A 24,574-nucleotide genomic window follows, 5' to 3' on the forward strand; every position below is an offset into this window, starting at 1 on the left:
GGCCTGATACCAGCAAAAATCCTGGAATGGATACAGGAGGAAAAACAAACTCATCTGTTGTGTTTCCGTAAGAAATCTAGCCTGAAATATTACAATATTGCAGCAAGATCAACGCAGCTGATAGCACCAGTGGCCACATGTAGTTTGAAAGATAACATAACACTATTATTTTTTAATAGTCTAATTTTGTATGTTTGCACTGTAAAAGAGTTTAACCCTTTAAGGCCAGTGGCTATTTCAGTCTGTCTAACAAACTACCGTTTTGAATGAGAAAAGTTAAGAACATAAATGTGACATTCACACTTTATCATCATACTAATTAAAAATAAAAAATAAGAGCTTCATGATCCAAACTGTGCTAAACTTGCACGTCCACATGGAGAGAAAAAAAAAAAATCAAAGTGTCCAACAATAAAGAAAGTGTTGTGGATATTTTATATAGTGGTAGAAAACACAGAAGCCCACGGAAAGCTCTGTTTCACATGCCAAAATTGAAAAAATGTTTTTTTTTTATTGCCAAAAGAGACAACTCTTCTGCAGGCAGATTAAAACTAATGAGTTTCCTTTTTTGGGGCCCAGTACTAGGTCTGTTGGGTTTTTGTGGTTAAATGAGTAAAAGAAGCAAGTTTGAGCAAGTTAAATGGTCATCTTATAGCAAGTGCTTCAATTTAGAATACACAATAGCAGCTCAAAATCAGCTGATGCTCAAGGTTTTCTTATCGGTCTTAGGACCGCAGTAAGAAATCAAGTAAACTGCTATTTATTTTATCTTTTTGAAAGCACTAGACTTGGTGCTCTTTTGCTGTGTTGAGGACTGTGTATGTCTCATAGCAAGCCTATTTTACTGTGGTCAGTAATATCAGGCTTGCCAAAGACAGAAACAAATAAATGTAGCTTTGCATTATTATTAGAGTTCAAAACATTACAAATACTTTGCTTGCATATAAAACACAGCTGCCTGTCTCCTTTTATACGACTGCCTCAGACAGCACAGCACAGCACACATTAGCATGTTTGCAGGGATACAACAGAGGCGTGAATCTTCAGAGCACTAACAGCATGCCTGATGGCCACAATTAAAGCAGGGGAATTAACTATTGATCACTGGTTTAAGCACTGTGCTCCAGCAAGGTCAGAGCATGCAGGCCAGGAGTGCCTGCAGCGGTCGGGTACCTTCATGGTGGGAAGCAGAGTGCAGTTACTAATGTGTGGTGGTGCTCACAGCTACTGTAGCTTGAGGCTAGAGCTGGCTGGGAGATATGATCTTAAATGCCTTGGAACACACCTGGTCTATGGAGAGAGGCTGCTGAGGCTACTATGTTGAAGCAAACATTCAGCACATTCATCACAGCTATGCTGCGCAGAAAGGAACACTGTGTAGAAACATCATCTGTTCGCTTCTATGCATTCTTACTTTGCAAGTTGGGGACACCCTTGACATCTGTCAAATGTTCAATGTTTGATTTTCACTGTTGCTGTTACACCAGTAGGGGTGTTAGCATTAAACAACTATTTACAAATGAATCAGGTGTCTGCTGCAGCACTCACTCAGCTTCATGTTCAACAAATTAGTTTCTTTGCTCTTTATACCAAGGAACTAATTTGATGAACACAGAGCAGAGTGTTGCAGCAGATACCTGATTACCCTGATTAGACTGTTTTCTTTTCTTCTACCCCAGAAATGTTTTAAATAAAGTATGTGAAAGATTTAAGTACTGATGAGACATCACAACAAGACAACACAATTAAATGCATGGGCTATAGAATTATTTCCGAGGTAGCATTTGTCAGTTGCACCTTCAGTTTTGCAGATTTTGGAAAGACAATGGGCAAGACCTGAAATCATTATATTTAATGTGATATTTGTGAGATTTCATTATAAAATATTATTTTTTCAAAAGTCTTTGGAAAGTTAGACCTCCAAAGTGTTGATTGCCAGTGTCCACTGTAAAAACATGGAACAAGTTAGGCCTGCAAAGAGCCCTCATTTACTGTTTGAAAAAACAAATTGTTGTGCATAAGAGATGAGACTGCTTTAGAAATGTGGCTGTTAGGGGTACTGTTGCAGCAGCAAATACCATGCCTACACAAAAGCTGACTATGGTACAGTGTACACATCTTACAGTGTAAGATGATAACATCAGTTTTCAGGCATCGGTCAAACAGCTTCAGGTTTCAGGTAAAACACTCATGTTTCGGTTCTCACACATTTGGACACAAAGGCATCAGGCTAAGTGGCCAGAGGCAAAACAGCCTCATATGGTAAAGTTTGTGACATTTTGTAATTCCATTCTTTCCTACTAGATTAATACGTAGTCTTGTAGCCTAATTGTTCTGTTTGGCAAAGAGCTCACACCATCTCACACACCATCACGGTGTCTGCTTCTGCATCTGCTTCAGTGTTAAGAACAGCTTTGAAAAAATGTTTTGTGGAAATGAATAAAAAAAAAAAAAAGTAACCTAAATGCTGTCACAGGCCTATTAGAAATGTTTTTGAGGTTTTAACAGATGTAAAACATTGTCTTTGTCCATCTAACCTTTATTTCACTTTGCACTGTTTCATTTAAAGCATCAATGAGTTAAACCTGTTAAATTGCTTGTTACACATGAACTACTTTTTGCGGTTTAAACTCAAAACATTTTGTATTGTGTGTATGCACTGTTAGCAAGAAATGCACAGTACTGGTGGATGTGACAGGCAGGTATTTATCAAAAGAATGCTGGAAATTATTGCAGTACTCACCGTGTAGAGCTCGTTGAGGACTTTCATGAGATCCTCTTGCAGCTGAAAGGCTATTTCTTTACTCTAGAGTGAGAGAAAAGGAGAGAGAAAAACAAAAAGCTTCCATTATCAGCCAGCTTCACAGTAACTGACAGAAGGTTTGACAGAACTGCCTTGTCCTCAGCAAATCAAACAAAACAAAGCTCTCAACACGATGTGTTTGTGTATGTTCTGAGTTCTGTTTTAGGTGCTTAATGAGACAAACACTGGCCTGCCCAACACAATCAGACATTTCACTTAGCACAACACCAACATCAACCACAATCACACTGAATACATCCAAGAGATGAAGAATATGCAGACTCATGTCTACGTACATTATAACAATAACAAATAATGTGATGCTTTGGTGTTCTCACTCTTAAAACTTCACAAGAGTGCTAACTTTACTGGCAGATGATGGATTTTTTGTGCTCAAGGCAATGTTACAAATTAAAATATGCACTGTAGTTCAGTGAAGTATATTTTGACAGAACCAAAGCTTTACAGAACAAAAGAAAATATCTACCACAGCTAACAGCAGGCCTTCAAAACAAACTGAAAACTGTGCAAAGTTAGCAGACATGCCAAGATTCTGCATTCAAACACTCTGCGGCAGAAAGATCAAACCGATTTCTAGCAGTTAAGATGATAACCTGAAATGTATACTGTAATTTTAAATCAATTATGTGAAGAATCTGATGAAAGTGCAGATTCTAAACTTTAAAAAAATATAATATTTGTAAATAACAGTGAGTTTTATTAGGAATTATGATTTTTATTATGCTTTACTGTGCTGCTCCACGTGTTGTGGGACGCACAAAGCCTGTACACACAAAATACTTTTGATTTTATTCCTCTAGATCATGTACATTCAAACCTCTCAATACAGAACGTAAATCGAATATAATTCACTACGTAACAAACACAACAGTAATGTCTCTAACTTTCAAGGCTTAAAAACAGAGTTCTTTATAAAATTCCAGGCAAGCAATCGCAGACTAGACAAATACAGGTTTTGGAGATGTACAGCACGGTGCCTCTGTACAGCAGCTAATGTGGATAAGCAGCACCATAGTCAGGTCTTCCCGTCTTACATGCTACTCTAGTCTCTCACTAACCCAATCATACCTCTACTAATCTGATTCTGAAGGCCTTTCCTAGCATTCAGTCAGTAAAGGAGTCAGCAAGCCAATTCCTCCTCTACAGCTTTTGATATATCTCTAAAACTGACAGTGCTGAAACACAGCAAGCCTGACAAAGCTAATGATAAATTTAACAAAGTACTGAACATCAGAAACAGAGTTTTTCATTGTTATCTATAGATGGGAGTTTTTGCCACACTTATGTTTGCAAATGAAAAAAAAGTGGGTGTGATTTTTAATGCACTGAAACGTCATAAAAATGCTGTTTGTTTGTTTAAAAATATACACAAACAACAAAAATGGTTGCAATTTCCATCCCTATTAAACACAGATGTACCATAAGGCTTCATTCTGTTTCAGGCGTCTAAATTAAACCCTAAAGCTGTTGTTTCAGAACATTAGCAGAATGAGGGGCACCATGTGTCAAAAAGAGGTCAAGAACCGCTCTAATCCAACTAAACACCCCCAACAAACTCAGATTTTCAGGTACTGTAAAGCGCTAGCAGGTGTGTGTGTGTGTGTGTGTGTGTGTGTGTGTGTGTGTGTGTGTGTGTGTGAAGCCTCCGATAGATCCAAACAATAAGCCGTGCTAAACCCCAACACTTCCTCTCAGTGACAGCATGAGCACCGTCCAGGCATGTGGCCGCAAACAGGTGCAGGGAGATTAATCACAGGTCCGTGCCAACCGCCACTTTGTAATCAGCCTTTCCCTTGGGCTGACCTCAGATCGGGCTCCCACCTGCCCACCTCTGCTTCTCACACTCCTGTCTGCAGCCAGTAACAAACACTTCCAGAGTCACATGTATGGAGGGCTAAAGTGGCTAAGCCTATTTAAGGACTAGTCACGCATTCTGGCCATGGAGCAGGAGTTGGGGGAAAGACAGGAGTGGACACTGAACTTCAGCACCTTCAGGTGACTGTGTTCCTGTTGTTTACTGCTGTGAACTTGACTAGATGAAGCATGAATACACCACCTTGAATAATGTGCTACAAATTAGTAATAGGCCAGTTCTTACCAAGTGGACTCTGTGTTGTAACTTCGATTAAAAGGAACAGTTCTACAAATCTATAAAGTCATCTACAAAGTGTTATTTATAAAAATGGACTGAACTATGGGCAAAATTAACACTGCTACTACTGTTTTTAGCTGCGTGTTTTATATTTTTTGTCCATTTTGATAGACAACAGCATGTCATACAGGGTCACAAACCACCTAAGCAAATCGATTTGGGATCACAGACAACTTCACATGGTTTGAGGCAAGTGTGTGATGACTTATTTTCCCATGTAGCAGCGTTTACCAAGCAGCTAAACCAGTAACTTGCTTTGCAACCTTATGAAATCTATGTAAATACCAGCTTGCTACGTTAAAAAACATCCGCACTAGAGAACTGATGAAACATTGGAGAAAAAGTCTGTTGTGCGAAGCTGACCCTTCAGTTGCCTCAAACAAAGACAATATTTCTACCTTTTGGGATTATTCAGATTCTAATATTCAAAATGACTTGCTACATGGTAACGTTCCAAGTTCCAAAAGCCAGTTTCAGCAACTGAGGATCAGAACGGCAAGGCCCACGCCTTCGGACACTGCCCGATCCACAACGCACTGAACCCCTACTACTGCCCCTCCCATTGGTGGTGGGTCGATGGGATGGGGGACTCATGTAACTCCTTCGGGCTGGGCCATGAGTAAATGCCCGGCCACCAGACGCTTGCTGGCGAGCCCCTCCCCCAGGCCTGGCTCCAGGGTGGGGCCCTGGTAACCCTGTTCCGGGCAGGGTACACAAGTCCTGTTTTTGTGTTTTCATAGGGGTTATTATGGATCACACTTTGTCTGACCTGTCACCTAGGACCAGTATGCCATGGGAGACCCTACCAGGAGCTTTTGCTCCAGACAACATAGCTCATCTATGGGTCGGGGATAGGCCCAGGATAGGATAGATTGCCTCAAGTGGAGGAGTTCAAGTATCTCGGGGTCTTGTTCACGAGTAATGGTACAAGGGAGCGGGAGATTGACAGGCAGATTGGTGCTGGGTCAGCAGTGATGCGAGCTGGCGTGACTATATCGCCCAGCTGGCCTGGGAGCGCCTCGGAATCCCCCTTGGAGAGCTGGTGGAAGTGGCTGGGGAAAGGGAGGTCTGGGCTTCATTGCTTAGGATGCTGCCCCCGCGACCTGAACCCCGGAGAAGCGGAAGATAATGGATGGATGGACTTCCTACATGATTAGCAACTCTAAGGCCAAAATAGATTGTCGTTGTTTTGGTCCACAGTTCAAACGCTGTGTATTTCACACGCTACCTGTTGCAGTCACATCACTCATGTCAGGCAGAAGTAGTCAGTGTGGAACGAAAAGACGGCTCATGGGATGGAGCGGTTTTGTTGTCTGTTCCATGCTTTGGACAAATTCATGCCGCTCCAAGTCAGCACTACTCAGATACTCTTATTTGAGTACTCACTCGACAAATAATCAATTTTAACATTTTGAGAGTCCTAGCACAAATGGCATAAGAAAAAAGTGCACTTTATGCTGAATTACTGCTTTAACATCACTGTAGCCAAGGAGCAGCGGAACACTTCTTTCCAACTACAGTCGTCTATATGATACAGCTGTGGCAGAACGCTAACAGGAGCAGGCCAGTCACAAATCAGTACAGGTGAAATATACTGCCATACAGAAGCCCACAGATGCTTCATGACAGCGGGTTATAAATTGCAAAACCACATTCCCAATGAGCCGTTAAAACAAAGGACACTCAAGTGCTTCCTGTATATTACTGTGCCTGGTGTTATTTTACAGTCAAACTACAGCAAGAAGACATGGAAGAACCTCATGACCCACAGGGCCTTGCATCTTTGCTTATAATGTTTGTGTTACTGATTACTATGCATGTCTATATGTTTAAAAACATGCAATTATAAATGTTTTTTTCCCCAAAAGAAGTTACCTGAGGCTACTACTAATGATTTTGGGTGTTTTACTTTTTTGGTAACTCAGCTTTCCGTCTTTCGAGCCTCCAAGCTCAGGTTCTTTCACTGAGCTTTCAGGAAAAATCCACCTTCAGTTCCCACCGCACCGCTGCTTCCATAAATAACCCACCAGTGTGGAAAAAGCCAGCCAAATAAATAATTAAAACAAAATGCATGTAATAAAACCTGTCCAACCATGAAAGAAATCCACACTGGAAATGAATATTTCCAGGGGGCTTGCATTCCTTTGATACAAAACTCCCATTTTAGATTAAATTAAGGAATATTGCATTTTAGAATTTACCTTCTGCAGAAAATAATAGTAGAAATTAGCAGTACATTAACATGGTGGTTAATATAGTTGCTTCAAGAGAAGCTACTCTTTTTCAGAGGCAAATTCAAGCACACATTTAAAGTAAACTTTTTTTTAAACCAGTTTTAGAGACCACTCACTACAAAGTCACAAAACACTGTACTTGGAAACAGGATCTCAAAAGTTACGTTAAGAGCAGTTGTCCAGCTCTCTCTTCTCTCACAGACAAGGAAAGACTAACAGTGTGTGTCAGAGAGGCAGCTGTGTGTGTGACAGCGGAGACTATGAGGAGGTGACAGCAGGGGTCTGTGTGTCTGACTCATTACTGAAACTATGTTGTGATCAAAGGCAGTGGAGAGGTCTGATTACAGACCAGGGCTCTTTTAACCCTGCTCTGAATAACCATCCCCTGACAATCAACACCCCAGACCCCTCAGAAGTACAAGTGCACTGTCACAACAGAAGGGGGGTCAGAGAGAGAGAGAGAGAGAGAGAGAGAGAGAGAGAGAGAGAGAGAGAGAGAGAGAGAGAGAGAGAGAGAGAGAGAAAGAAAGAGAGAGAGAGAAAGAAAGAGAGAGAGAAAAAGAGAGAGAACGAGAGAGAGAAAGAAAGAGAGAACGAGAGAGAGAGAAAGAAAGAGAGAATGAGAGAGAGAGAGAGAGAGAAAGAGAGAATGAGAGAGAGAGAGAGAGAGAAAGAGAGAATGAGAGAGAGAGAGAGAGAAAGAGAGAATGAGAGAGAGAGAGAGAGAAAGAGAGAGAGAGAGAGAGAGAATGAGAGAGAGAGAGAATGAGAGAGAGAGAATGAGAGAGAGAGAGAATGAGAGAGAGAGAGAATGAGAGAGAGAGAGAATGAGAGAGAGAGAGAATGAGAGAGAGAGAGAGAGAGAGAGAGAGAGAGAGAGAATGAGAGAGAGAATGAGAGAGAGAGAGAGAGAGAGAGAGAATGAGAGAGAGAATGAGAGAGAGAGAGAGAAAGAGAGAGAGAGAGAGAGAGAGAGAATGAGAGAATGAGAGAGAGAGAGAGAGAGAGAGAATGAGAGAATGAGAGAGAGAGAGAGAGAGAGAGAGAGAGAGAGAGAGAGAGGGGCAAGGCACAAGGAGACAGAATGAGAAAGCAACAGAGACAGAAAAGAGAAAAAAGGGGAAGAAAGAGGAAGAGGGAGAAAAAGCAGAATAGACAGAGAAGAGATTCCAAAACAGATTAAATGATACTGGGTCCATCTACTGAAAAATAAGCAGTGCAGGAAGATAATTTCAGTGGGCACAAACACTTAAAATCAGTATGAATACCTACACATAAGTTGACAAGACCAGAAATAAATAATGAATTAATTAACAGGAACCTTGTAACCATATGATAATCAAATAATAGCTGAATTAATAACAGGAATCTTAAAGTCTTATGAAGTCAAAAGAAAGAATGAACAAGAGACAGAAAATGAAAGACAGAGACAATTCAGAGATTCATGTTTAGAGACTAAAAGGTGGCTCTGCTTTACAGTCAACAAAGAGTTTCTCCTGCTGTAGGTCAGAGTCATGACTCATGAGCTTCTCATCTATAATGTCCAAATATTAGGCTACAGTATCAGCCACTTACAGCATTGAAAACAGCTGTGCAACTCACTCAGCACATCTGCTCTTTTGTCATAGCCCTTCAACGTTCCACGCAGTAATAAGCACCTTCCCCTCATGTCACAGTGCTACAGTAAGAGGAGGCAGAGCAGTTCCCACATCAGGACTATAGCGTATTTAATATATCAATGATAAAACACAAAGCAGGTCGCTTTATATAAAACAGTAACATCTAGGGAAATATTTAAAACTAAAAGGTGGCAAACTTTACCGTGTAATACTCTGTAACTCTGAATTACAGCTCCATAGGTCAGTTGGTAGCCTCAGGGATCCCTAGACAGTCCACATTTTTTGCTCTATTCCGAAATATTGTGAGTTGGACTGGAGCGAAGATATGGACTGTCTAGTGATATGGATATCACTTCTTATGCTAGCTCTATGTGCTACTTCCTTGTTTAAAAAAAGCAGATATTCAAATGGTTAAAACAGTTAAAATTCCAAACTCTAATCAGTATGATGCTATTGTCATCATTCGTTCACTTTTTCCATCCTAAAAAAGAGAATTTCTCTTTCCCATCTCAGGGCCTCATTGCCAAACATGCCTGAGAAACCCCTCAGCTCCCCTTATTTGAAACTAGCCATCTCCCTCCAAAATTTCAGGCCTTGTAATTTAGTGCTGCGGTCAGCTTGTGTGACTCCGGCATACAGGAGCACATGAGCTGTCTGGGAGTTGTCCCTGGTCTGTGGTCTGGGCTGAAAAAAGAGCCACGCTGCTTTGGCCAGAGGGCTTCAGACATCAAATGGGCAGGAGGAGAGTGTGATTAGAGCTTCTCTTTGGGAGCTTTTCCACAAGAACCACGATAGGCCACTATAGGCCATATGGCCAGATCCACCTCGCAAATCTGACGAAAAAGTACTGGCACAGAAACTGCTTGCGCCACAAAAAACAGGCACCAGATCCAGTTTTAGGCAGGGCTTACTGCAGAGAGGTCAGCTGTGTCCCGTGAGTGGGTGGTATTTTACGGTACTGGCCTCTGAGTGTACCAGCAGAGAGCAGATGTCTGATATTTGAGGGATACAGTGGGAATTACTTGAAAAGAATACAAACAAAAGAAAAGAGGAACCGCAGATAGGCCAAATGGCAAAAGAAGTCTATCATAAGGGGAGTGATTCCTTCAAGAGATGGTAAAACCACTAACAGTTACCAGGAAACAGACTAGGACAAGTTCGGGGAATAGACAAGCTTCAAGATGACTGCTTCTAGTGTTCTTATAGATAGACAGTTCTTATAGATAAAAGAAACAAAGATGACTTCCATCTCAAAGTTGTAATGTAACAAATAAATAGTTTTTCTTTTTGCTGGTTTATAATATAGATAACAGTATGTCTTACAATAACAGAATCCACATAAAGTCTATTTGAGAGTACAATTTGGACACCACATCACGTCTTGGCTGGTCGACTACATTTGAGATAAGGGGAAAATTGTGTACATTTGACTTTTCATAATCATTCCTTTAAAGAAGCTATTATGCGCTCGGTTCATTACTCTGTTGTGGCAGCTCAGAAGTCAGAGAAAAAGGAAGCAAGAGGGCAGCAGCTCTAACCTTCTTGAGCAGTCGTGTAGAGTCCTCGCTAATCTGCATGAAGCGCATGATGACATTGTTCAGGTAGATGTCACTCAGAGTGGCATGATCTTTACTCTCCCGCCGCACCTGATTCAGCAACAGATACCAGCAGTTCACTGGAGACAGGAGGTTCTGGTCTTTCCTAGAGAGAGAGCGAGAGAGTGAGAGAGAGAAACAAAATGAGTTAGACCTTGCTGAAGCATAATGTTTGCTCTCGTCTGCAGGCTGACAGGTCCATCTCTGCAGAAGATCAAGGCTTGAAGAAGCTCTTCACCCATCAGCCATCTTCTTCTTCTAACCGAGCTCCAAGAGCTCTTTTTTCAGGTGATGAGACTTAGTGATCTCTCTGAAACATAGGCACAGTAAACGACTGGGCAGAAAAATACTTAAAGTTAGCTGGTCCAAAGCAAAACAAATCGAAGCAAAAAGTAAGCAACATTAAAGAAACAATCAGAGCCAGAATCAAAGTATCAGTAGCACAGTCCACTACAGGGCACACATTTTCAGCCTTTTGAAACTCAAGACAGTCTACTGTGCTAAAGGGATATTTCCACCGCAGGAACGAGGAGCATAAAATGGAAAAGAGAACTGAGAAAGACAGATGCTTACACCAGTCATTCACATGAAATAGGACAGAATAACAGGACAGAAATCATGAGTTGAGCTTAACATTGAAAGCTTTCAAGGCCACACCAGTTTAGAAAATGATTCCCAGTATATCAGCTCTCTGCTCTGCATGTGTGTTGCTTCCTAAGGATAATCTAAACCAGGCCTCACGTTGCAGGGCTATAGTGGCTATAATACGTGGAGGAAACAGTCTGTGCCTGGAAAGGCAGGAACCATATGGAGGCTCTTTTCTGTGTGTCTCCATTTAAACAACAGTCAGCACACGTCAACACAACAGGTGAGCGCCCGTCACCCCACATCCCATCCCTGAACCACAGGACACGGACATCCACATGCCTAGCAAACAGCAAGAGAGAGGGACCAGAGCCTGCATCCTGAACAGCTGAGCTGAAACCTTTAAACAAACCTGTGAACAAAAAAATAAACCTCTTCGATGGAATGACCGAAAACGTTGACTGTCAAAAAGCAGAGCTTACACATGCCGTCCTGTGATGATCACAGAGATAAACAAAAAAAGGGTGCAATTATGATTACTCATTTACATTTGAAAAAATCATGAATCAGATGAATCAGTGATAATAGCTGGCAGAAGGAATATACATCTTTTGCATATTCCTTCCGGTCTGTGATACAGTAATATGTAATTTAAAGGGTCCAGTAAAATGACCTGCTGGACTTTATTTCCAGACTTCCTGACTTAACCTTTCCTAATAAAATATTTTAAATTCTTAAAAGCTATGCTTTTAAATGTTTAATGTTTGCGCTCAGATTACTTGATCAGTGGTCAAGGTGCCAGAGTTGAATCCTTTTGAAAAACAAAAACAAAACAAAAAACAAACAAACAAAAAAAAGTCACTAGTTTGGTATTTGTTAAATCATTGGAAAAAAACAAAGACTCTAAATTGAGTGAAATTGCAAATTTACATTTTAACAGAAGTATAATATTTGGTGAATTTTACTGATATTGGCAAGTACGTATGTATATTACACTTAGCTACATATTACCGTAAGCACGTTGCCAAGGACACACTGTTAAGCATGTGACAGAGAAAGCTAAATACTCTAGGTGATGTTAGCTAGGTCCACTCCAGAAACTGTAAAAAACATTTCTCTGAGAAACGCTGACACATTGTCCATTGAGTAGAAAAAGACCACCTGTTCTGTGGAAAGGAGTCTCCCGCAGCATCCAGTACTGCACCAGTTAGCTCTGTAGCTTATCAGTCCATCTGAAGAGGCAGATGACACAAAACCTACCAGCTATTTCTGAATACAGAAACAGGTTTTAAAATATATTCCACCGCTACTGACACCTAAAAATGTAAGCCTACAGCTCTACGTTAACATCAGCCAAAATTGTTGCTGATTTGCAATGGTTTTCATTCCCACGTTTAATCCATTAATCCATCCAAATTTCAAAATTTGTTGGAATGCACATCCCTAGTTAAAATGATCAGTAGTACTCAATTGCTAATATGATTTAGAGCAACGGCCCTTCAAATATGAATGTAACATATTAAACAAACAGTCAGCATACAACAGCAATTTTTCCTCCATGCAAGGATGTCCATACCATGTTTTACATTTTTCATAAAGTGCTCCTTTCTATTAACAGCACAGAAGCCTTCAAACACAGTTGCTAAACATCAGTTTGTGACATGTGCATTTGAGCAATTTGTTTCAACTGCCAGCATATAGGAGGATCCAGAGATGAGATACATTCCTTGGAGTAAACGGCAGGACTAAAAAGCCAGGATTGGAGGATCAGTCATGCCAGACTGGATCAAATGGATAATCTAATTGAGCTAAAAGCCCAGTAAGGCTTGCAATATGAACACTGTATGGCAGGAGGATTTGAGATTGCAGAGGGAGTTATGGCAGTCTGCACGTGCCCCATCACACTGCAGCTACCATAAATCCTTCTGTGAGACTGCATCAGTCTCCTGAGCACACAGGCTGTTTTCCTTCATTCATGCAGAGTAATGTATGGAATGCATGAAACAGAGCTGTGCGGTGCAGCTGGGTGGGCCAAAGTGGGCACATGACTGAGATGAAATCCTGCCAAACATTTGCTTTATACCATGTGGTTAAAGATGTAGGAGCACACAAGTCAAATAAAGGTAAACTGCTGCTGACCCACAACTTGTTCTTAGAGGAACATAACTCTTTAGCAAGCACTGCAAGAAAACCAGGAGGCTGAACATTATCAATGCACTGAAAATTCTTGGCTGAAACAGAAACCAGAATTCAGGACACCCTGGGCCAAAAACCAGAAACTCTGGGAAAAAAAGACAAATAATAACACTTTACTTAAAATAAACTGTATTTAGGCCTCAGTATGTGTCACAAAATCATCAACAACAGAGAACAGCTGGTCATTCAAGGTAACAAAGTCCATTATTTTTGGCTCTGCAGTTTGTGACTACAGTTGGTGAAGGTGAGCTAGCTGGGATGGTCCTTTCTGCTGTATTCTGCATATCTTTATTACCCATTAGGGGCAATTTGCTGTATAGTCAGCAGTATTCATCCAAAAACATCAGGAAAAAAAAGAAAGAAATAAACAGTAAATCCAACATAAAAATCCCACTGGATTAAACCGATAAACCATGGATGGTAATTACAGCATAAAAATTACAGAGTTATTTAAAAGGCCAGCAGCTGCCACAACAAATGAGTTTTTAAGTCTGTTTATCAAATTGTTTGCAAACTGTATCTACAGCCAGACGGAAGCAACTTAATCTCCTGAAACGAGACGTGGCTAAGATCAGCAAGCCTGATCTAATTCAGACAAGTTAAATGACTCAATGTCATAACTGCAATTTTGCTACACACTTTCACAATACCATGCAATCGGTTCCTATTTTTAAGATTAACTGACCTGTACATGCTGACCAAGGAGAATAAGGAATTTATTAAACAAGAATAAAACATTTTTATAAAGGAACTGCCAAAATTAAATCTTTTAAGATTATGATAACACACACATTGATGGGCATTTCTATACAGGTCAAATGGGTCAAAAAGAGGCATCAAAACTGTATAAAGTTTTTGGACATTGTCTTGATCCTTGGTATGAACAGTAAAATATATTAATTATTATATAAATCTCTTGTCCCTTAGAGAAACTCAAAAATGGTTAAGCACTGCCAACATTTTCACTGTTTATCTGCTGTAGCTCAATCCATTTGAACACATCTATGCTGTACAGCACAGGAAAGCAAAGGAAACAAACTGTATATGTATATATATATATATATATACACATATATAAAAACCACAGTTTGTTTCCTTTGCTTTCCTGTGCTGTGTGTATATATATATATATATATATATATATATATATATATATATATATATATATATATATATATATATATATATATATATATATATATATAAAATTAAGTGTTAGATTTAAGGCTGATTTTAAAGGCTGATTTAATCTTTGTTTTATTTCTTCAGTCAAAATATTCAAAATATAATGTACAAATACTCTCCTTATCCAACATGCCAGGGGGCTACATCTGGACCAGAGAGAAAGAACGGGCAGTGGTCAAAGTTACAGTAGAAGAGTATTTCAATGGGTGCAGTACCAGCTACATAAAGATCAAGCCTGATCTAGTTCTTTTCTTTCTTAAGGCCAATTTACGTCACTGTCATAAAGGTGATGTACATTTCCCTCTGGGATCAATAAAGGATTCTGATTCTGAAATTGGTATTTTATTGATTTTACTGTCTATCATCTCTTAGCTAAACTGGATTGGTTTAATTAACTTGAATGTACTTAAAATGTATGTCTGCTTTAATTTCAACAATGGAAATATCAGGAATGGACTCCTTACCATCTGATATTTAATGTATATTTGCTAATATGTTGCTATTAGTGCTATTCCAGGTCACGAAACAGAGTGGAATTTAACTCTAAAACTGTCAAGAGTAGGATCAGGGAGTACCTGCCAACCAAAACAATCAATGGAATGACAGGGAAAGCAGCAGCGACGAAGGCGGCTCATTGGGAATGCGTAGCTTTAACCGGTACATACAGGGGGAGGTTGTTTGCGCCTTGCTGCACTGCCTAACGAGGGTACCTGCTGCCCCAACTACTCTGTCTTACCCCTGCCTGCCTGACCGCACAGACCCTCAGTGACACTCCAGAGCCTCATACCACACACAATCAAAGGAAACATGACACACTAACCCCTTTCACACAGACAGCCCAGCCCTGCTGGAAATGAGGACAATGAGTCAATACTCCGTAAACTCCAACCTGACAATTTCACAGGTTATGGCTTTCAGGACCTCCACGTGCGGAAGTGTGTGAATCTAATCGTATCAGTGCATGAGCACATTGGATGCAAACTTGGAAGTAGCCAAATGCTCCTGTGAGCTAAAATTAAAAATATTAATTAATTAAAAAAAAAAAAAAAAAAAAAAAAAAAAACACAACAGCACTGTATGACTAGAAAAATAATTCTTCTAAGCACATCTTACCAGCTTGTAAGCACTCCTCATCTCACAAAGAATTAGTAACACAACACATGCTAGAACTAAATTCAGGACATCGGTACATCCTCCAACTTCAGCAGGACAACTAAATTCCAAACAGCAATGCACACATTACTGACCCTTTAAAAATGAATATACTGACTACACACTAATGGGTTAGCTACTAAAGTGATGGGCTAAGGCTGCAGTTTATTAGCTTCATTTTTGGAACTTTTGGAATAAATGTGTGAGTTCAGAAATACAGAGTGAGAAGAAAGAAAGAAAATGATGACATCAAAATAGACTAATAAACTAACTAATCTTGGTCAGCCCAATTCTTAACACAAGTCAGATCACATATTCCTAAAGTTGCTCCACCCATAGAGGTACGGGGACCATCTGATGAATAACAAAAACTCAGATGGTCAACCGAGTTGAGTTTTGGTCAGCTACATTCTCATTGGCTAACCATGCCCCATTTTAACGGTCTGACGGGAAAACTTTTGTCTGTCAAAGCTAAATGCTGCAGAGCAGTGAATCTCAATCCTGGTCCTGGGGTACCACTGGCCATTTTTAGTTTCTCTTGCTACCAACAAACCTGATGCAACTAATGAAGTAATTAACAAGCCCTCCCTGAGGTGAACTGGGTGTGTTGGAGCAAGAAAATGCAACAGCATGCAGGATGGTACTCTGGGACTAGGAATGTAAACCACTGCTATATAGTCTCTAGTGCATACTACATAGTTTCTGCTGTAGCACCATTCTGCCCTTAAACATTGTAGTTTGTGGTTGGCAATCAAACAGCCCCTTCCTGTCAAAACAGGCAGATCTTGATCACAACTGAGTGACAAAGCCTCCACACATTGCTGACCTCACTGAACAGCAGTTATAAGAAGGCTGAAACTAAGCTCTGCAAGATGAGTAGATTTCCACAGAAAAGAGCTGCATGCCTGACTGAAAAAAGTGAATTTAGAGAGACTGAACAACAAATTGTCCAGGAGCCCCAAATTAACAAAACACGAATCACCATCATTACAAAAAATAATTTTCCTATGGTTATGAAAAGTGTAGATGAATTTTAGTACCAGTGGAATAGATATGATCTTTCATTATCTAGCCCATTCTGCTGCTTTAAAAACACCATTGCTGCCTTCTGCCTCCTGCCTGAACAAAGACAGTCATGACTCAGCAGAAAAATAAAGAGGCCACATTTGATATCAGTGAATTACTTTCAGTCTTTAGGAAAACCATTTGACTTAGTTTGCTTAGTTGGGGATTTAGCATCCTGCAGCAAGGTCTTGTAATGGCAGCTTATTCAAGGGCAGTGATGCAGAAAAACTGCCTTTTTTGGTCCATCAAATGCTTATACAGTATCATAGAATGGCATATATCCAAGATGCAGCAAATGGTATTTGAGCTGTACAAAAGCTGTAGGCCCAATGCAAAAACCCTAAAGCAGGATGGATCACACAAAGCCCCAGTGCATGTTGTACTACAAGCAAACAAAATCTGGTATCTCTGAGAAGGCTCTAGGAGTGGGAGGAAGACTTTGGACATAAATCAGATCATTGCTGTCCGTATCCCAGTATACCTCCCTGAACAAACAGAGCCTGATGTGTTAGTTCAGCAAATAGAGCCACTGAGGCTCTCACACAGACCAGGCCACCAAAATTCCAGTGACAGTGATCCAAAAAAGAAAATTCTCTGTTAATGTAATGTAATGTAATAATGTAATGGCTGTTTTCTAATTGTCTACGTGCATGCTTGGGTGTGTATACCCAATATATATATAAATAGCACTTTAATAAACACAAGGTGTGTACTCACATGAGACAAAGTCTTTTACTCCCAAGATAAAACATTGGTGGGGTGCCAGGCAACTGCATTCGAATTCCTCTCACTACCGCCTCAAACTGATTTCCCCACATCTATTCTTGTGGTTCTTTAAACATGGTTATATATGAATAAACTAGAAGGATGTAAAGAAGGGGTTTATCAGCCAGGGCAAGTTTGGCGAGTCAGGGCGAGTCCAAAAGTTGTGTCTTTAGTTTTAAACTGGAGCTACAAGACAAACATTGCCAACAGACACTAGAAGTCACCCAGATCTTTGCTGTAAATACATCCCCAAAATGTGTCTTAACCCACTATAACCAAATCCAGGGCTTCATTAAGGTCACACAAACTTGTTGATGTGGTTCAGGACACATTATGACTCACTGTGAACTATAAAAATAAAGGAAACGTAAATGTACAGCTCAATGCTGCGGGCAGTCATACTGAATATCGCCTCCACAGAATTAGACTCCTCTTTGCATGCAGGACATCATGGAGGCATATAAACACTAGATTGCATTAGAGACTTCTGTTGTTTCTAATTTTAACTTTCAGCTCAAAAATGAACTGCTATTTACATTAATTTAAAAAATTATGAAAATGACCTGTAGTGTTCAGCTACACAGTGAAGTTTGTTCATTTGTACACGTCACAGTAAGTCATATTGTGTCCTAAAGCACACTGACAAGTTGTGTGCAAACTGAATAAAGACCAGAATGTGTTTTGAACTGTCTGACAGAAGTTTTGACTTGTACATAGTGATTGGTGTAGTGTAGTGGGTAACACCTCTGCCTTCTACACTGTAGACTAGGGTTCAATCCCCACCTGGGTAAGCACCCTACACTACACCAATAAGAGTCCTTGGGCAAGACTCCTAGCACCACCTTCGCCTACCTGTGTAAAAACGATCAAACTGTAAGTCGCTCTGGATAAGAGCGTCTGCCAAATGCCATAAATGTAAATGTACATAGAAAATTGGGTGATTATTGATTTTGAACGTTCGTTAGCGATGCTAGCCTGTCTCAGCTAATCACCCATAACTGAGAAGTGAAAAAAATTGTGTAAATTTTATTTTTTGCCAAACCCCTGCAATTAAATGACAACATCCTTGCAATGTAAATTGTACAACTTTCTCCTACCCCAAATATAGGCAACCAACCGAGATGTTTAAGGTCAGAAGTTTGCTTCTTTATTTTTACGCTGGAGCCAGCAAGTAATGGAAGCTTACACCCTACAATCAGCACTGAGGAAACTGCATGCATAAACCACACACCTGCCTCAAATCATGGCCAATAAAAAACAGACAGAAAAGGAAAAATTCCAGACTTTATGATACTTTAGGCATGATGCTAACTAGTGGGTAAAATAGTTTTTCTTAGCTACATTAGCTTTGTAGCTCCAGTGGACAATGAAGTTTGGTGCAAAGCAAAGCCTCGTAGTTCATCAGCAACTTTTGGGGTAAATCTGAACCCAACCCCCCGCTTTAACATGCTCTCTAAGCACGCCCCCCAGTGCAGTGACCTGGACATGTCTCCTCACAGGGTTGTAACCTATGAGCTCTGTCCTCCACTGGGACAGAAGCACTTTGTCCACAACAGCCTTGCTATTTTTATTTTCATAAAATCTTGTGTTTCGAAAGAAAGAAGCTCTCTAGAATTAGCCGAGTAGTCGGTTGTAACATTGTCACCATGACAGCTTTAAAAAGTTTCTTTGCCTTGCTTTCTGCTCTCCGGCGCAGAAATACCAGATAATTACAGCCCAATCTGCACACTCATTTTAATGCTAATTCGCCCTCTCACCCACAGCAGTGCTAAGCTGGTTTTAGCTATCACAGTCTGACTTATAGCAGCACTTTCCAGACTTCTTAATCTCCAAATGTCTTTCAAGAGAAAGCGGTGAAACTGGCATTCTACAGTGCTAGGTGTCTCACACAGCTGGATAGTTTACACTAGCTCTGAAGAGACTGCCACATTAGTACACATACAACTACACCTAATACAAAATAGATTTAAACATAATAAACTAGATACAAAAGTCATTTAGAGGTTTTATTCCTTACTAAACGTTTTTAAACCATATGCTAAAAACAATCAAACTATAATAAAACAGTAAGTAAATTGTAATAAACTGTGATTTACTATATCTTCAGTCTGCAGCATTCACTAGTTGTCACTAGTTTATGAAACTGTTCAAAAACATTAAAAGACCCAGAATACTAAAAATCATGCAAGACCACCAAAGCTGTTACCATCAAAACTGTCAAAAGATAAACAGAGCGTAAAGATTTTATCTTTGAGAGACAGGAGAAAAATCAACCTCCACTCTTGCTTCAGGTATTAAACAATACACAGGTGTTTCTGTTCACCATTCCACTGTGAAGACAACTCAACACTATGAGTCTATGAGAAAGGCTGTAGCTGTAAAGAAGCTCTTACTGAAAACAGGAAATAGACAAAAAAGAAGAGCATTTGAAAATCAACCGAAGAACTTGTTTGTGTTCTCAGAACAATGAAATGTCCACCCCAGAGTCCAGACCTCTGCATCACTGAATATGTCTGGGATGACTTGGAACGTGAGAAGCAGAAAGAGTAACCAACTTTTAAGACAAAACTATGGTGGTGTGGAAAAATATTCCTGAAAGCAAGTTGCCCCAAAAACAATGAGAACTTTATTAAAGGCAAATAAACAGTGAAAATATATATTTAATTAGGCTATTTTTCTGTTCAATGAGTTTCGTCCTTTTTTCAGATGCTGAAACACAAATAACATGTAGTTAATGATCATTTTGGAACCCAAAGGACGGTCTTTAACACAATATTGTATTTGCAACTTGTGGCACAGTATCACCACCACACTAGTATCACACTCATTGGCATTAAAATTAATTTTATATTACTGAAAATGTCAATTCCAAACTTTTGAACAGTGATTTTAAAAGTTCCTGAGACCACAGGTAGCATTTAGCATCCTATTTTTCTCGAGATCTCACAACTACGCTGGCAAACAATGTCAGTGTTCACAGTGCCTGTGCTCTGACAGACCGGTATATCATGCAATGCAACCGAACAGGACCATGGCCAAGCCTCTGTGCTGCTCCAGTTCAACTCGCAGCTGCTGGACTCATCTGGGTCGGCAGTCAGCCGCCTGCTTTATTTACAGAAGCGCAGGGCAAACACTCAACAGATTTTTTCCCCCCATCCTACCAGTTCAAACATTATGCAAATGTAAACCTGCTTTTCTCCATGATGGCGGACTCTAGTGGGGTAATGAGACCACAGGCTTACTTTAAATGCATGTCAACATTCCAGCGGGTCCACCATCCGAGCTGGAGCCCACCGCAGCACCACCCATGGAATATGATCATGGGAGAACTGAACTAGTGAACCCCAGGATAGTCTGGCAGTCCATAGTAGGTAATAACTTACCACAGTTATAAGGGAACTGCTTACTGTACTGTAGCATAAAATCCTATAATATTTCAAAAATGGTGAGTGTAAAGAAGAACAGCAAAAAGGTTCTGTGTTAACTTCAGAAATTTTATTCAGAGTAATTCTGGACTACTAATATTGACCAATACATTATGAAAAATTACAAAATGAGAAGAGCACCTAGCATAGAATAAATAAACAAAATGTACTTGGATCTGACAGAACTGAAATACAGCCCATTAAAGTAAGTTTTACATCTACTTACAGTCAAATAAACCAGAGCACGTTACTGAAAAAGCAACATTTAGCATGATCTTTTACTGATTCTGACAGTCTAATGTTGAAAGAAAACTGGACTAAGATGAAGCAGAATTGACCACAGTCCCCAAAACACAGTATTGAATATACCGTAATCAATGTGGCAGCCATACCATCTGTGCTGCCCTCAAGTGAGTAAAAGCCACATAAATCAGTGGCCTAATGTGGAGACAATACCATCATGGTCTTTAAAATTGTCTTCACTAGAAACTTACAGGTCCCAAGTCTGCCATTTTTGAGAGTAAAGGCTATGGAAGGGAGAGGAAAAGAATAATCTTTAAAAAGTCAATATGGGGAAAATCATACCGCCTTTCTTTTCTGCAAAAAGAAACTACAAAAACACAAAGGCCTGTTAAATAAGGCTGAGGAAAGGCTAAAATATGGATATGGATTCATAGTGTGAGGCCAAATAGTCATGCCTGTCCTCACAGAATATTGCAATTCAATTCCCCAACATTTATTTATTCATAAAGGAATAAATACATTTTTCAAAACTGAGTGAAAACCACTTTTCAAAATCCGTTTCAGTCAGCTCAGGCAAGGAAATGAGCAGTGTGGCATCAGAGTGCAATTTCAGGAGGTGTCATTTAGTAAATATGTAATAGATGACAAACTAGATTGTGCTGTCCCTCATCAGGCTTTAAAAGAATATGCCTAAGCTGAGGTGAAGGCTTACTGTAAGTCTGTTATTTGCATTTGAATAAAGTTCTTATCCACATATGGAAGCCAATTTCACTATAGGTTCAAAAAGTGCACAAACGTAATTACCCAACACTGTGGGGGAGACACTGACAATCTGCATAGACTAATATCTATGGCAGGGGTCTTCATATCACATCTGGTCATGGGGTATCGAAGACCAACACTGTTTAGTCAGTTCTATAATCAAATGCATCTTATTCAACAAATATAATTACCAGGTTTACAGGGTCCACTGAAGTGGTGACCCAATCTACAGCATCTCATATACAGAAAAATCCAACTTACTTATACTGTTGGTGGTCTTTGGTGCTCCTGGTCTTGGCCATGAAGCGCTCTGCAAGCTTCTCCAAGTTGCGAGAATATTCCATCTCAATCTCTGACTTCTTGCGGAAGAAGTCCTGAAGGTCCTGCAGGAGTTGGACCCTCATCTCCGTCTGCTGCTCCAGACATTTCTGCTGCTCCACCAGCTGAGCTCGAATCTCTGCGCAAACACAATCAAACAGAATTTAGAACCATTTGCCAACTGTATTTGCACACTGTGGAATTAGACCTCTGCATTTAACCCATCCATGCAGAGAAAGTCCCACATGCATGCACACTAATGAACACACACACACACACGGGGGCAGTGAGCACACTTGCCCGGAGCGATGGGCAGCCCTATCCAAGGCGCCCGGGAGCAATTGGGGGTTAGGTGCCTTGCTCAATGGCACTTCAGTCATGGACTGTCAGCCGAGGGGATCGAACTGGCGACCTTCCGTTCACAGGGCTGGTTGCCTAACCTCCAGTTCACGGTTGGACAAAACATGAAAACATCATCAAAACATCAACAAAATGTTGCCCTGTGATACAGAGCGAGCTATAATCTAGTAAAGCAACTGCTCTCTCAATTCGACACTTCAGAGCTACTGACTAAATGCAAATGCTCTGCACAGCCCTAGCTGGAGCATGTACCCCTGTAGAAGCTGCCTTCCCCTTTAGTACTTCATCATGTACTGTAACCAGAACGATGAATGTTTCCCAATACTAATCAGTCTCACAAGGCACCCAGAGCAGCAGCCCTGACCGACTCTATTCGGTGTGCATTTCCCCAAAGTAACATGGCGACTGCAACGCAACAAGACACAACCACACTTAACAAGAGCTTTTTTTTTTTTTTAAAAAACAAAACTCCCTCCCTCTCTCTCATGTAACAGCTCACCTGTCATAAACGGAGCTCATTAAGGTTGCAGCTTTCAGAGGCCTCAGTGCTCTATAGTGATCTCCACATACTAAAAGCACTTCCTCTCACAGCTCCCCTGAGAGGAACGCCATGTTTCATGCATTTCTCATAATGTGGGATATCTGGCCTTGACATTTCCACTCTAGGAAACAGATTAATGAGGTGATCCTAACGCACACAGGCTCAGAGAAAGGGGAAAAGAAAAAATGACTAAATTCCAAGAGTGGGAGTTTAATAAAGCTCATTTCTTTAGTAGCATCAACAATTGTAAAAAATTAACTGCCATTAGCTTTTAACCTCACACTGGTGCATTTTTGCATTATTTACTATGTCCACACTTTGCTTTTATTACAGCTTCCATTCTTATTTGTTTGTCAAAGAAATCTACAGGGATCTTCCCACATCTCCAAAGATCAGGCTTAGAAGTTGGTTACATTTTCTTAGTTACCTTAATTACAAATTTAGACACATGGGTACATATAGCCTTATTTTACATCTCCGATTTTGAGTTTCATTGTAGTAGAAATACTCATTTTTAATCTATTTCCTTTCTTCAGTAACTTTTTTTGCAGCTACACATCCCTTTAAACCCATATCATGGAGTTGTCTTCTCACACTGGAAGGATGGACAAACACCAGATTTTTTTCCAGATCAGAAGCAAGAGTGGAGCTTGATTTTATCTTCTCTCTCAAGGATGAAAGCTCTAAGGACTGTTTATCTCATGGTGACAGTTTTGGTGGTCTACTAGGTCTTGCATGGTTGTTAGAATGGCTGGCACGAGTCCCGTTTTCTCCACATCTGTTCTTATTTTTATTGATGCACATGAGAAAGAAGTCAAGGCTTCTACAGTTTGTTTGGACTGTTACTTGAATGAGTCTCTTTGAAAGGTAACAATGTCAGGAACACCTTTGGGAACAGCTTTCATTGTCAGGACACAGTTATAAACACTGCCCTTAGGACTGGAGGGATGAAAGTGGTAAAGAGACAGTACTTACAGAAGAGAATAGGCATGATAAGTACTGATAGATATTATAGATAATGTTGGGGGCTTTTTTTTTTTTTTTTTTACTGTTAAGGATGTTTATTTGACACAAACAAGAATGACTCATACTTAAGGGCCGTTTTGACTGGAAACCAAAAGGTTGGACTTTTACACAGTACGGAATATTTTGAAGAAAAAAGAAAATGGGGACACGTTCACCATAGACTATTTAAAAATCACAGAATTGTAGAGATATTTGTTTCCGTAAGGTAAAAGTACCCATTCCAAGTAATTTAATGGCAAAAAACATCTCTTCTGTGAAATACAGGCATAGACTCTGTCAAAGCATAGGAAAGCACCAGTTCTGGTAGGCAAACTACACTACCACAGAGACGCGCTCAACTGGAAGCTTCTTAATGATGTTAGAAATCTTCAAAACATTTGGCATCTGAAAGTGAGCTTATTTCGCATGCTTTGGATAATGAACAATTACATTCCATGCTTTAATAACCTCAAAGTGTTGTGCCAGCAAGAGTCTCACTGAGAGACAAACTTCAAAACTTAATTATGTAATTTAGCAGAAAAATGAAG

General features: G+C 40.1%; 1 protein-coding gene and 1 long non-coding RNA gene across 5 annotated transcripts in view; one reads left to right on the plus strand and one right to left on the minus strand.

Annotated features, from left to right (window-relative positions):
* Positions 1-24,574, minus strand: part of srgap1a (SLIT-ROBO Rho GTPase activating protein 1a) — a 128,697-nt gene that overhangs the window by 70,533 nt on the left and 33,590 nt on the right. For all 3 annotated transcript variants that reach the window (XM_017683241.2, XM_017683316.2, XM_037539945.1), the window contains exons 2-4: positions 22,064-22,259; positions 10,368-10,530; positions 2,744-2,806 (exon numbers count right to left, since the gene is read on the minus strand). In XM_017683241.2, the coding sequence (XP_017538730.1) occupies positions 2,744-2,806; positions 10,368-10,530; positions 22,064-22,259 (422 nt within the window). The remainder of the gene's footprint in view (positions 1-2,743; positions 2,807-10,367; positions 10,531-22,063; positions 22,260-24,574) is intronic.
* Positions 4,765-14,649, plus strand: LOC108411699. 2 transcript variants are annotated; one of them, XR_001856591.1, is made up of 4 exons: positions 4,765-4,819; positions 10,613-10,712; positions 11,173-11,292; positions 14,527-14,649. It is a non-coding gene; the product is annotated as an uncharacterized LOC108411699 (long non-coding RNA). The 2 variants fall into 2 exon arrangements; XR_001856588.1 differs by lacking the exon at positions 14,527-14,649 and having other exon boundaries at positions 11,173-11,504.

The sequence above is a fragment of the Pygocentrus nattereri genome, chromosome 7 (assembly GCF_015220715.1).
Source record: "Pygocentrus nattereri isolate fPygNat1 chromosome 7, fPygNat1.pri, whole genome shotgun sequence".
NCBI classification, from domain to species: Eukaryota; Metazoa; Chordata; class Actinopteri; order Characiformes; family Serrasalmidae; genus Pygocentrus; species Pygocentrus nattereri.